Source organism: Solea solea, chromosome 2 (assembly GCF_958295425.1).
Source record: "Solea solea chromosome 2, fSolSol10.1, whole genome shotgun sequence".
Taxonomy (NCBI): domain Eukaryota; kingdom Metazoa; phylum Chordata; class Actinopteri; order Pleuronectiformes; family Soleidae; genus Solea; species Solea solea.
In genome coordinates, this window is record NC_081135.1 from 5,722,244 (window position 1) to 5,736,801 (window position 14,558).

The window sequence follows — 14,558 nt, forward strand, 5'->3', positions numbered from 1 at the left end:
AAAAAAACATAAATAGAAAGAGAATAAAAAGCTATGATGGTAATAAAAGAATGCACAGTGCAGCAAAAAGATTAAAATTTCAAATTCTTGAAAGGAGCTCAGCAATCCTCATAATGAAAAAAAGTTAAACCTGGAGTTCAAGATATTTACAGTGATTTCAGCTCAATTTGTAGCATCTAATTGCTGCTTCACCACATTTAGCTTGTTTATACATATATATGTATGCATTTATTTATATATAAAGAGGCTTATTTGTATCACTTTTTCACTCATTTAGGAATAACTGATTTAGGAATGAACTGTCATCAATCAATGTAAGATTTACTGCTCAGTGGTAAATGTGGCTCCGTCCACCTGGACTGCGCAAGGTGATAAAACAAGCCCAACCACAGCAAGAGCCGTCGCCAGGAAACCGCATTCACTGTCAACTTTACTTCACTACTGCAACCATTTTGGTATGTCTGTCGGTATGCGTGTCGAACAAAAATGTTAGTTGATAATGCTGAGTCAGCATTTGCAATTAAGAGCAGATAAAAGGCAGGTAAGGTAGCTGCGCAGGGTTAAAAGGCAACACGCAGGCATTTTGACAGAAACCATAAGAGTATGTCAGCGAAATGCTCATGCTCTTGTCTGTCGTAACGTTACGCGGAGATAGCTGTGTATGTGGTTTTGGCTTCTTTTTTCTAAATAGAAACTAGTTTTGTTTTTTTTTAAAATAGCTAGACGTCATGGCCGGAAGTGGAAGTGTTATAGTTGACCCTCCGTTTATCGAGTTTAACGACGTCAGAGTCGGACAGGTTTACAGGACGACAGTCACTGCAACAAATGTCGGCAAAACTTCCAGAAGGATAGTGATTAAAAACCCAGCATTGAAGGTAAAATGAACAACTGAGGTGCTTTTTTTTAAACAATTATACAAAGTTTTCGTAATTAGTCTTTAAAGTAGCTTAATTGGTTGTAAGGTACCAGGAGTTAATTGATCAATTAACTTGCTCAATTAACTATGAGCAAGAAGGCTAACTCTAATGAATGATTTAATTCAGGGGTATTAATGTGTTAAAGCTAGCTGTCTATTTAACACACAATGTATATAAGTTAACGAGTATATTTCATTTTTAAATATTAAAAAGATTATATTCAGACCACACGGTTGGTGTAGTGGTCAGCACTGCAGCAAGAAGACCTGGGTTTGCGGCCTAGTCGCAACAAGGGCCTTTTGGTTTTAGGCAAATTGGACACTATGAATGAATGGAGATTATATTCACTAACATTCAGACTGTCTGTGTGTGTCTGGTTCTTTTCTATTGTCTTTTATTTTGCTCAGGAGTTGTTTAAGTTCATAGCAGCAGCAGCTGCGACAGTGGGTCCACCTGCGCCAGTGGCTCCTGGTCTGTCTGTGAGTGGAGTGCTGCAGTTTACTCCACAGAAAGACGAGGTGGTCACAGACCGCCTTCTCATCTGTTCTGATGATGTCGAAACCATTGAAATCCCATTGCGAGGGTAAGCACCACATTCATATTGTGTGACACATATTTAATATATTCTATTGTCCACTAATGATTTGTGTTTTTTGTTTCATAAATGTTTTTTTGCTAACTGTGCCCCTGTAGGTTTCCTACTGCGTGTTCCCTCCTAATGGACTCAGTACTAGACTTTGGTTGTGTTGCTGCCAGCAGGCAAATCATCTGTAAACATCATCCTATAGAAAATCAAGGATCAGCACCAGGTGAACTGAATCTCCTTGGAGAAAACTATTATTATTCCCAACTATTGTTTTCCTCTTTTCTTCATTCTTATTAGGGGTGAGAATCAAAGGGTACCTCACAATATGATACGATATGCAAGATACGTGGTCCACAATACCAATTATATCACAATGATGATTCAGTGATAATAAATATATTTCAAGACAATAATATAGTAATACATCATGAAATCTGTCAAACTGAAGAAAACAAAAAAAACAGTGCAGGATTTCTCTATTTATTCACAACATAGAGAACAAAGTGTAGTAATAAAACTGTCTTCTTCGGCCAGGTTACATCCACCCAAGTTTCCCTCATTCATTTGTGCAGCGCTGCCATGAGGAGACCTTAGTTAACGACACCTGACGAGTGAAACTGGCAAAGACTGTGCACTTTAGACTTTACTTTACTTTCTTGGTAGCACTCTTGGTAATTGAGAAAGGGATACACACACACAGATTCCAGCAGCTATCCTTTTAAGGACTCTGCATTGAATTCCATTCATTTGGACAGCCTACACAAAGCATTATCCCTAACCAGTTAATTTCTAACCCTAATCTTAACCTTAACCTAACCAAATTTCATCTGATTGAAGTATGAAAAAAGGTGCTGAAGATGATCATATAATAACAATCATAATCATCATAATAAAAATAAAGAAAACAGGAAACAGTAGTTGACATTTGCTGACTCAACTTTCCAACTGTCAAAGTCAGTGTCCAATAGAGGTTATTAATAAGGTACAGAAAAAGCAATAGCTGGAAGTGCTCAGCATTCCCAACTGCACATTTTCCAGAAATGCACAAATCCTCTAGTTATGAAATGGTGATAGAATCTGCAATGACATTTGTTTGAAATAAATCACTTTGCCAGCAAAAAAAAACATCTTACAATGCATTTGGTATTAAATATTATGTTAATGTGCTCTGTATTTATTATGTTTGTATGTGTTTGTGTGTGTGTGTGTGTGTGTCAAAGGCGTTTTCCTCCTGCAGTATGATGGAGACCCTTCAGTCAAATTGTCACCCTCCAGTGGAGTCATTGCAGCTGGCGCCATCCAGTGGCTTCAAGTTCAACTGCGCACAGACAGACCTATGCACGTTCATGAGAAAGCTGTGTAAGATGGTGTTTTTGACTCTTGCACTGAGAACTGATTGCAACTAATTAAACAACGTGGATACTAAATACTATTGTTGTTGAGTTAGTGAAATGTAAGTGTTCTTAGAAGAATCCATGCTGGTTTTGAAAAGAGGTGATGTAAACTGAATAACCACCACATTACTCATGTAAGTTAAAGTTCTGGGTAACAACTGTGTACTCACAGGGTGAAACTTCAGAATCGCTCTGCTGCTGTTTTCAATATCAAGGCTAAGGTGGTGGATCAGCGGCTCGAGCTCTTTGACATGAAGGTAATCCAGTTGTTCAAGCAGAACAAAGTTACTATGCGATTGTGCAGGATACTCTACTGATTCTTCAAACTGATCGTCTTTAATCCCCTTCCCCTCTAAAGGGACTTAATGTGAACACCCTCATTAGCATCTGTCTCTCTTCAAATATAATTTTGTGCTGTGACACAGGGGGATCCACTCTCTTGTCTGTGGTTTGGGCCTCTGTACTTTGGGACTTCCCGTGTGGAGACTGTGGTTCTGAAAAACAATGGTCCCCAGGTATGTGACTGGATCTGTCTGCTCCAGGATTCTGCTGCAGGGACTGAAGTGGTGAGTTGTGCAGATAGGCTTTTTCAAACAAACAAACAATTGTATATGTCTTATCATGTGTGCATGATGTTGGCAAAAAATGTAAATTTTATTATGATTATTTCAAATCAGTATAGCTATAAATGTCGGATGAATAAAAATGTTATTTTGCTCTTGAGTAAAACCAGTTAATTGAGGTTTTTAAACTTTTTGATAGTCATTAAACCACAACCAACAAGTGTGTTATTGGACAGCCTTTTTTGTAATGTACTGTCCTTTTAAGCATGCTATTTTGCTGATTTTATGTTTGATTCTAGAAGAAAAATACAGTATCAATATTGTCATGTAAAATGAATTGCCCAGACCATTCCATTCAGTGTGGAAAATGTATTGCACCTTATTTGGGGAGGGATGTAAAAGTACTGCACATGGCCGATCAAATACTTTTAAGATGACTTGGAATTTCTCAAGAAATCATGAATTGTGGTACTTTTTTAGGGATTAGATCTCCAAAAGAGCACAGACGCCGCCCTGCTGGAGAGAAAGGAAAGTGGAAAACCAGCCACTCAGGTCTTTGTTTGTGTTCCTGAACAAGGTCGACTGGGACCAAATGAGAAAACTACTGTGACAGTACGCTTTAGTCCCATATGTGACAGGTGAGTTGATTTCTGTGTTTGTTCACATTTTGTGCGTCTTTATATAAAAAAAATGTATCTCCCCGTCGGGGAATTGAACCCCGGTCTCCCGCGTGACAGGCGGGGATACTCACCACTATACTAACGAGGAGGTGATATGTTGTTGAACCAGAGCTTCTTATAAACTAAAGCATTATTATCAAAATTTCAATGTAATTTTTTTACCCTTTCTTTCAGTACAAAGAGATGGCACGATTGCTTAGTCAGCCGGCAAGACTATTGTCTTTTCCTTCTGTTTGAGTCAGCTGAGAGCAGACATGGTTTCACTCACTGCAAGGGTACTGACACACACACACACGCACGCACACACACAATCATTATGCTTAGAGAGGTTCAGATAAACTCAGAAGACTCTTTCATACAACTATCAATTAATTCACCTCAATAAGCATATGTATTGGGTTTATTTGCAAGAGACTTGCTACAAAACCTGTCCCACAATTTTGAGAAAACTGCCACACATCCCATATCAAAATGTGCAAATCATCCAGGAGTGGTGAGTAATGGCTTTTGTTAGTGTTTCAATTCATGATGGTGAAGAAAACTAAAAAAAATGCAAAAAAATCTCCATAGGATATGAACGGAGAGCACAGACTATAGAGTTTTACTGCAAAACTCGTCCTACAGTTGAGAGAAAATTCTTCAAATCATACATCAAAATGTGCAGCTTGGCTGAAACGATGAACTATGCATTTCTGAAGTATTTAAAGTAATCGTGGCAGGAAAAACACTGAATAAGGCAGACTAAATTCCATATCTCTGCAATCCATGTAGATCAAATCATGTGCACTAGTCAGCAGGCATTTTCAAATTTTCAATTTAAATCTCACACTGCTATCTCGACCTCTGTCTTTTTAATCCTTTACTCCTCAGGTAGTAGCAGTGTGGAGTTGGCTGTGACTGGTTCTGGGCTGCCTGTGTCTCTTGTACCCAATCCATCTGACACATTTGATTTCCCAGTCTGTGTGAAGGGCCAGCGTGCTGACCTTCTGTGTGTGCTTCAGAACCACTGCCCTCAACTTCCCATCAACTTCCACTTCCGCAAGTTAGCTCAGTTTTCCGCCAAACCTTCCAAAGGTACCATAAATCCTGGACAATGTCAGGTGAGATAGTGATTCGTTCAGTTACGTATTATTTCTAAATGAGAACACAGCATTCAGTGATGATGTTGTTCCTCTCTGTTGCTTTCCCCAGGATGTAATTTTGTCTTATACTGCACGCCAGCTCGGGAGCTTCAAGGTGTGTCAGGTACTAGATGTGTTAGGTTATGTTCTCCGGGGTAGCGACAACATGGACGGTAGACAACTGGAACTTGGCAGCTTCCTCAAAGTCAATCTACACCTTTCTGCTGTCTGCCACAGTGAGACTGAATATAGTGGTCCCAAACTAAATCCAGGTGAATACTGAAAAACAGAATTTGTTTACTTTATTTATTTCAGGTTAGACTTGTAAAACACTTCTTGATTGGCCAATTGGCATGTTGGAGAAATTGGCAGTTGTCAGGATTGCTTTAGTTTCATCTAAAGGTTCCTATTTCATATGCGATAGATAACCTCAGGCAAACGTAATAGTTGGAAGCTGATATTTATATTTTAGATGATTTCAAGTTTCTTTCCAGAACAGGACAATTTTCGATTGTCAATGCTGGAAAGGGACCAGTATTCAGAGAAGGTATAGCGGAACATCCAATAATAGCGTTTACTCTCTATGAACTACCCTGTGATTGGTCAATTACTCTGAACAGGCAGAACAGCAAACGTACTTTACAAAAGTAAACAGAGCATAGAGGAGGTGCAGAAGTGCTGTTCCCTCTCCCAGAGCCCTTAAAAACAATCTGAATAACTGAACTTTGAATCTAAAAGTGCAAAGTTGTAGTCATTGAATGTTATTATATAGTTGGGTTTAATGAGTTAATGTTGACCCACATATCTGTTCTGCTCTTAATGGCTGCTTCATATCTCTTAATCCAGCAGTGACCAATGCAACTGGATCACGTAATATTCGGTCTAGTGGGATGGGTCACTGTCAAGTGTGGACACATGCTGCTCACCTGAACACCAAAAAAGGGGAGACGATTCAACATGCAGAGGATGAGCATTTCATGCCCACAAGTATTAAGATAGTCTCTGCAGACAGACATTTTAGGTAAAGTTGAAAAAAACACACAGCTTCAGTGTCTATTTCAAGTTGTTACATCAATCATGTTTGAATCAGCTAAAAAACACAACTTCTTTCCTTCACAAAATGAATTACAGGTAGTGTATGCAATGTTGCAGCCTTGTTACATGACTATCATTTGTTGTTGTGTTGAAAACAAATTTCATTCTTTTCATTGAAAATTGCCCAGTTGCTTCTGTGTTTCATAGCACTGTGTGTCATTATCTCTATCCACCTCAGGACCATCTTTGGTGGAGCGGCCCGCTTTCCCAACCTGCGCGCCAACTATGCTTTCACTGACGAGGAGAAGGAGTGGAAATGGCGAGATCAGCACATTTACGTAGACTTCATCAAACAACACAGGAGAACACGTCTAGCAAGGATCAAGAAAAGGTAAAACATTTTATTTCCAGTATTTAGTTGAATTCTCTACTAAAGTTATGGACAATTCTAACTCACACATGCTAAGATTTTCTGGAAAAATGTAAAAAGCCTCGACTATAGTGATTTTAAAAAGTGTTACCTTTGCAGTGATTTAATCACAGTTAGACTGTTGCAATGTAATACCTGTCTCTTTTGGGGGGTCTAGACAGCAGGGAAAAGGGCTGCAAGAAGTGGACATTGGGCTCATTCCTTCTCAAGGCCTTGTTCCCCCGAAGCTTCGTACCGGTGACGGGGAGAGCAGTAAGAGCTCGGAAACAAATCTGAACCACACGTATGAATCCAAACGAACCAAGTGCCACTGCCTCACGGACATTACATCCATCACCCCGCAGGAAAAAACTCAGGTGTGAACACATGAAGAAAAACTTCATTGAAAAAGCCAAAGGGGAAAAAAAAACTGTTATTCAGTGCTCTCCCTCTTTCATTGCATTCAATCTAGAGTTCAGTGGAAGTGGGTGCAGTTCCCTCAAACAGCCAGGAGATGGCAGACTGCAGCAGGACTCTGACAGCACTGGAGCTCTGCAAAGTTGTCATAGGTTGGAGATTCACTTCACAAGAGTTTGAGTTACTGTTATGAATTTTCCTGCTTAGTTCTTTCTTCATACACTCTCTGTACAGTGTAATATGTCATCATTAACACGTTAATAGCTCTCTGTGATGGTAAAAAATGGTATCAAAGGTATTTTAAAGCCTGGGATTATGAGGTACTGACGCAGTTAGCACCCCTTAGTGCCAGCAACCAGCCTGAGACATGGAGTCTGGCTGTAAACATTGCAGTCAAAGGCACAGAGGTGACACAAAGGAAAATAGATCATAACCACTCAACAAGGCTCACCTGATTTAATCTACACCTACTTAAGTTTATGGAATTTTTAAGAACACATTTGCAGTGTTATCTTTCCAGTATTTGTACAGTATGTGTCAATTATCTCATAACCTAACCCATGCTTCAAAAAACCTGAACAGAGAAATTCCTGTTGGACCAGAAACCCATTTAAAAATCCTACTCTTTTCTTATTAGATCCATTATTGGTGGACTTTGGCAAGGTGTGTGAGCAGTCAGTGTTTGTCCGGAAGCTGGAGCTGATCAATCGTCTGTCAGTGTATGTTTGGGTGCAGCTGGACGTGGACTGTCCTGAGCTGCTGGGCTCCTCACCCCTCTCCCACATTCTGCCCCCCTACTCCCACTCCACTTTACCGCTGACATTTCAGAGCAACAAGCTGGGTCACGTCTACAGGTTGGAGGGAGCAGCTTAACTTTGTTAGATGAAAATCAGTGATTACTGCTCAGATAAATGTATATAATATTTTTTTTACTGTTATTGCAGACCTGTTACCTACTCTGTAAACAAGCAACATCCTGGTCAGATACTAGTGCTGGCCGATGTCGTCCCTGTGGCTCTGGAGCTGTCCACCACCTTGTTGGTACTGCGGCCCAATCCCACCCTATTTGCCCAGTCAGGATATCGGAGTTCAGTTACCCTTCGAAACCATCACAACCATGCTACAGAGTTCACATGGAGACCAGTAGTCACTGAGAGAGGCATTTTGTTCTCTATTCGACCAGCTACAGGTGCCACAATGCAGCTTTGTGTTGATTGCTCTTTTTTTTTTTTTTTTTTTTCACTTCAGACCAGTTTCAGTTTACAATAAGTAGAAGCAAGATAAATCAGCCACAAAGATGAATAACAATGTCATGTGCAAGTATCTGGATTAGCATTTTAAAAGCAATTATGTTTCATCTGTTTCACATCTGTTAATTTGTCTTTATTTTTATTAATACTAGTTATATCAACTGATTTGAAATAGGACAAATATGCTCTGTCTTCTCCAGGTACTGTTGAGCCATACAGAGAACTGGAGTGTGAGGTAGTGTGGCATCCCTCCTTCTCTTCCCCTGCAGAAGGAGATTTTGACCTCTGCATTTATGAGGGCAGCACACAACGCCTCCACTGCGTCGCTAAGGTTTGTCCTTATAAGATTGTCATCAGTTTGGATGGTATCAGTATCAGACATTAAGAGAAATATCTTTTTTCATGTATACCCTCCTCTCAGGTTGGATCCCCTTGTGTCCAGCTCGCAGAGAACCTGCTGATATTTGGATCAGTGCCTCTCAACATGCCCTCTATCAGAACAGCCATCTTACACAACACTGGACAGAACCATGCTTACTACCGGGTGCCCCCATACAGCACATTCAGGTGTTGATTTTTAATATTTGTGAAAATGGCACACACAAAATAACCAGTCTGTCTCTCTTTCTGTGTCTGCCTGTCTGACTGAGGCAGGTGTTAGATGTGTGCCCTCTGCCAGGAATGATGGTGAGTCCACGTGAGGGAGTAGTGCCCAGTGGGGGCCAAACTGTACTCAAGATCCTCTTCAACCCAGATTCTGTCATCAAGTTTGACACCAGAGTTCAGGTGAGGGACAGATGGAAATATAATAAAAGACAGGATTCTTCAGTTCATGTTCTGATGGTGTCTGTAAAACACAGGGAAACCAAACAAGATGTGTGTGTTTTTTTTATAGTGGATACAAAATAATGTCCATTGTATCACAAAAACAATACAAAAAAGTTTCTGTCATGAGGAATATCTTTAATCAAAATCCAGTAATAAAATTGACAAATGATGCTTTTTCAAATATAATAGTGGGAGTAGCACTCATACAGATACCTGCAGTGAGTTCATAGAGAGCCAAACATTGTCAGATATGATTGTGAAATCATCACACCACAGTTATCGCATAAAATAATAGCTTGAATATGCATCTCATGTGAAGATAAAATCTCAACTGCTGAATTACTACACACACACACACACACACACACACATAAAAGTTTGTAACCTGGATTACAAGAGCTCTTAAATCTCACTAGTGAGGGATTTTATATAAAAACACAAATTGAATTTCCTCTGTGTGAATTACAGATAGCTATGAGGAAAATGAAGTCCATTGAGCTCAGAGTGAGAGGAACAGTGGAGTCTCCAAATGTGGACTTCAGTGTGGTAAGTTTCTGTGTGTGTATGTTTGTGTTCTCTCTGTTAACAATGATAGTGATAGTGACAATGATGGATATGTCTTTGTTTATGGTCTCTGCTAAAATGTCTTGTTTTTAATATTTAAAAGTCTCCAATGTCACTATTTCAACCAAAACAGCTAGATTCAGGTCTTGCAATTCATCAGATTTCCCATGATTCAAAATATTTATCTTTGGAATCCCTCTGCTTTTATTTCTCATCTATAATATATAGAATAAAATTTCCCTTTTTCTTTTCAGTCCCATTTCCAGTTCTACATGGTTCATGCTTGTTCCCAGCGTGTAATACCTTTCACTATGACAAACCACTCGCCTGCTGCAGCTCGGGTGACCTTCAACCTGTCACACTTTGCAGACTTCACTCTCCAGCTCCCTCAACCATCAACCAGTACGCTTTCATTCACACAGAATCAGAGTTGATATAAAACAGTGTGTGTATATGCTGTATGTGCTAAACAGGACATACAGCAGTATTGTGTTATTGCGTTAGTCTCTGTGGGATGTGACAGGAATGTTTTTGTAACATTGAAGTATCTGTGGAATTTAAATGCACAAATTGTAAGTAGTTGTTGTCTTTTGAATGTTTCTTTGCATTTTCACACTCAGTAAAGGAGTCTGGTGTGGGTCTCGTGGAAGTGCAAGGCAATCAGACTGTAGACTGCTCCCTTACCTTTTCACCCACCCAGGTGAGGCTTTGAAAACTTGAAGAGTGTTCATTCATTAGCATTCATGAGTCTTAATTTCCTAAATCCCTTCCCCACAAGCAATTTTCTGTTGACAGCTGGAAGGGCAATGGCTGCTGATGCTTTGTCCACTAACTATGTTGATGTTATTGGGTTTTTTATTATTATGTTGTTCTTCTGTCTGTCTCTTTCAACACTAAACCTGTCTCATCTTGAGGGCTCTCTTCTCCTTTCGTTCTTAAAAATTTCAAATGTCTCTGATTAACACTGAATGTTTTCTGTTACATACAAAATACATTGATCACTTGCAAGTCACTTTAAATAAAAGTGTCTGCCAAATTAGTAAATGTAAATGTAAACCTACTTCATTTAAAATTCACTTTTTGCAAGTGTGCTCCTTGTAGCAGTGAGGGCAAGGAAAGACAAACACTATTTACATACTGACCATTATACACCTATACAAACATATTTATGGATTGTATATTCAATTTCTGCCTTTAAACCCCCATAAATGTTGCACTCTGAAGTGTTAAGTCAGGGATATTTAATATACTGTTCAGAATAAGGTGTCCATTATATATTCACAGCACAGCAGATTTGTTTTTTATTACAGTAATGAAACTGATCCTTTGGCTATTTTTAGACTCTGTATTATCATGCGCTGTGTGAGAATGGTAATCCTGACAGGAATAGTGACAGTAACTAATGGATGTGATGCCTAAAACCACTAATGAGCTGACCGAGAGTTTGGGAAATGTCTTCCTTCAGCCAGCCGGATTTGACTTTGACCTGCCACTGATGGTTAATGGAGAGAAATGGTCCACTGCTTCTTCGTCTCCTGTCCCCACTTCATCTTATTCGTCCATCTCCTCCACAAATTCAGCCGTCAGCTGGAAGCACTTGGTCCAGTCACTTTCCCACTCTGTCACCATGGCAACACAACGGTCACTGCACATACAGGCCACAGGTGGGGTCATGAATGTGGAGTCCTGTATTTGTTAGCCCAACATCTGTAATTTAAAAAAACCTACAGTGTTTCTACTGGAATGATAACATACATTTTCACAGATGGTTCAAGGCCTGTGCTGCGTAATGTTATGGTTTTGTTTTCCTTTCCTTTTGTTAGTGGTGCAGGCCCCACTGGAATTGTCACCCTCAAGCCTACACTTCCATGTGGAGCCTCTGATATCACAGTCTGATGCCTACACCAAGGTATAACTGAAATATCTCGCTCATTTTATCATCCTTTTGTCTTTTTTTTCCCATCTTACTCGATTGTTGAGCGTCATCATTAAGATCCTAAAATTTCTTGATCGCGTCTCTCATCAGATGTGTTGTTAGATGACTGATTTCATATGCAACAGACAAATCAAAGCTATTTCTCCAGTGAAACTCTCTCAACTCTAATATTGACATGTTTGCTAATTCTTATGTTTGACAGTTTCTTTACTGTGTAAGTAGTTGTTGTTGCCTGTACCATATTTCCTGGAGGTGGTCAACAAAGCCTAGAAAAAGTGCTGAAACGCTGTTCTCTCTTAAATAACTTAATTTACCATATTCTGAAAGATTATTATGGAATCTTTTATGGTATTTTTAATCCATGTGGAATTAGTCATTTTGCAAATTGTACCCTCATTTTCTTTTTTCCCTCAATTTTTTTTATAATTCCTTTAGCATTTTCTCCTTTCTCTGATTGTATTGCTTTCTTTATAGACAGTGGAGCTGAAAGCGGGGTGTGAACAGAGTATCTGGTGGCGTGGCGTCATTAGTCAGCGTTTACACTGGTGGTTTAAGTGCAGCACTATAGCGGCACCAACAGAGGGCAAGAGAGATGGGGAGCTCTGTACAGTGACTCCATCGTCTGGCAGTCTGGGGCCCAGCCAGTCCATCTGCTTAGCAGTCAGCATCAGACCTGAGGCCATCAGAACAGGTGAGAAATGATCAGAATGTACTTTCACATTACAACAAATTATGTTGGATTACTTAATCTACAGCTGCCTTCTTCTTTCTCACCACCCACACACACAAACTCTATTTAATTTATTTTGCTAGTAGTCTCTCAAATAACAAAATACCTAGTTTGATGACTTTGGAAAGCAGAGTGAGTGGAATGATGGTAGAATGCACATCAAACAACAGTAAGTAGTTGTGATACATTAGTGACAAAAACATTAAATAAAAAGAAAAAAACAACATTCAGGCTCACTAGTAGTATTTAATATTAGACGGGTAAAGTCCAAAATAAATACATTTTGGCCAATTTATGTACACGACTCAACAAAATATAACATTAGTCTCGTCTTTTTAAAACCCTTTAATGCAGAGATGTTACATATTATTTCTTGAAAACTGAATTTAACCAATAGACTGTAGGAGGAAATGTGTATATCGTTGATAGCACCACCACAAGGCTAGATGCACATATTTGTTTGCTGATTTTGACATGACGATGATAAATCTATGTAAATACAGTTACATTCAGGTAACTTCTGTCATTTTATATTTTCTCTCCTAGTGTCTGACAGACTAATCAGACTGTCTCTCCATCTTTATCTGGGAGATGAAGGTGAGGAGGAGATGGGGGAAGAGGAGGGACATGAGCCCTCCCAGGTGCTGGCCATCATTATTACTGTCCAGCCTCTCAATATCACCATCCACCCTCCTCAAATCCTTTTTTCCCCTGTACCTCTGAAAACCAATGCAATGACCACACTCACCCTACTGGCTGAAGGATATCCAAGGTTTGTCTGCACACACACACACAGTACTTTCTACTATTCCCAGTAACAGTTACGTTTTATGAATTCCTGCTTTGTAATCACAGATGTAGTTGTTGGTAAGCTGAGCAATAAAAAAGATAGATTTTTGTAATATTTACATTCTTCCAGCTTGTGGCAGTTCACAGTCTGTGTCAGGCCATTGGAGCTACAATATAAATGAATGCAGAGGAAACAAAGCTCTAAATGGCTCACTACATTATTCATTTCAGTGGGATTTTATCAATCAAGCCAGAGCCCATTAACTGGCAGGTCTTAGCTCTTACTGGGTTTTGCATACATCCAAGCCAACACCATAATCCCCATTCCTAGGTGGTTTCATTGTTGTTCAGATTTCAGAATGGACAAAAATCTGGCAGCCCTTTCACACTTCTGGCAGAATTGTCAGACCCACATCTCTGTGACTGAAATGAGAACACAGTGTATGCACTAAGGTCTTTGTTCTTCTCAAGAAGACATGACTGGGATACCATTTGTTTATTTCATTTTGTAAGATCACTGTAATACCAAACTGAGATTTTTCTATTACCATTATTTACATAAAGCACTGGAAACTAGAGCCATCATGCCCGATGGACTTTTTCATCTCCGTTTGACATCTGCTATATTGCTGCTTTTTAACGTTTTAGAAATAGCTCTTTGTGTATGGAACTAGTTCTTCATTCAAGCAATTCTCAATGTGATAATTTCACAGAAACTTTGAAATAGCTGGTGGCTTTCCCCAGGAACTGATTAAAAACTTTTTATCTTTATCTGTATCTTGTTGTGACATTAGGAGATATCTCTTAGCAATGCTGACATATTAACATTTTCAAAATTCAGTTTCTTATCACCACATCACTGCAGGTGATTTTTGTACACTCCATTTGAGACTATAAATAAAATATTTTTGTTGCTACATGCCTTATGCAACCTCATTATAGTGTAATGTATCAAACTTGTGTATGTTGTGATATAGTTGACACTGTGTTTTTTAAATGGAGAACTCTGGAGAAATTTCTGAATCTCTTGTGCAAATAATTATTTTATTTTCAATGGCAGTGGCATCACCTCTGCCTAGGAAGCTATATTTTTGGCTGCTATGAGCATAACTCAAAGGTAATAGAGGGATTGTGATTCCATTTTCTGGGGATGTAGGCGGCCCAAATAAGAAATGATTTGATTTTAGTGGTGATCTAGATTTTGGATAATAACAATGATGATAATAATAATGATAATAATAACAACAAAATTATTATTATTATTATTATAATAATAATAATACATTTTATTTGTTGGCACTTTTCCAACACTCAAGGTCACCTTACACACAAAAACTAA

General features: G+C 39.1%; 1 protein-coding gene and 1 non-coding gene across 2 annotated transcripts in view; one reads left to right on the plus strand and one right to left on the minus strand.

Moving 5' to 3' along the window:
* The first annotated feature begins 479 nt into the window (after positions 1–479).
* The window catches only part of LOC131444326 (cilia- and flagella-associated protein 47-like), a 28,141-nt gene continuing 14,062 nt past the window's right edge, over positions 480–14,558 (plus strand). Inside the window, exons 1-26 of the mRNA XM_058614537.1 lie at positions 480–875; positions 1,325–1,500; positions 1,611–1,726; positions 2,724–2,862; positions 3,070–3,154; positions 3,323–3,463; positions 3,941–4,098; positions 4,315–4,415; positions 5,011–5,240; positions 5,332–5,533; positions 6,108–6,282; positions 6,535–6,687; positions 6,884–7,082; positions 7,178–7,274; positions 7,760–7,976; positions 8,067–8,311; positions 8,573–8,703; positions 8,794–8,916; positions 9,027–9,158; positions 9,669–9,746; positions 10,019–10,166; positions 10,385–10,464; positions 11,230–11,428; positions 11,588–11,673; positions 12,175–12,391; positions 12,977–13,202. Coding sequence (XP_058470520.1) covers positions 729–875; positions 1,325–1,500; positions 1,611–1,726; positions 2,724–2,862; positions 3,070–3,154; positions 3,323–3,463; positions 3,941–4,098; positions 4,315–4,415; positions 5,011–5,240; positions 5,332–5,533; positions 6,108–6,282; positions 6,535–6,687; positions 6,884–7,082; positions 7,178–7,274; positions 7,760–7,976; positions 8,067–8,311; positions 8,573–8,703; positions 8,794–8,916; positions 9,027–9,158; positions 9,669–9,746; positions 10,019–10,166; positions 10,385–10,464; positions 11,230–11,428; positions 11,588–11,673; positions 12,175–12,391; positions 12,977–13,202 — 4,001 coding nt within the window. The 5' untranslated portion in view covers positions 480–728. The remainder of the gene's footprint in view (positions 876–1,324; positions 1,501–1,610; positions 1,727–2,723; positions 2,863–3,069; positions 3,155–3,322; positions 3,464–3,940; positions 4,099–4,314; positions 4,416–5,010; positions 5,241–5,331; positions 5,534–6,107; positions 6,283–6,534; positions 6,688–6,883; positions 7,083–7,177; positions 7,275–7,759; positions 7,977–8,066; positions 8,312–8,572; positions 8,704–8,793; positions 8,917–9,026; positions 9,159–9,668; positions 9,747–10,018; positions 10,167–10,384; positions 10,465–11,229; positions 11,429–11,587; positions 11,674–12,174; positions 12,392–12,976; positions 13,203–14,558) is intronic.
* Positions 4,157–4,228, minus strand: trnad-guc (transfer RNA aspartic acid (anticodon GUC)). Its single transcript has one exon. It is a non-coding gene; the product is annotated as a tRNA-Asp (tRNA).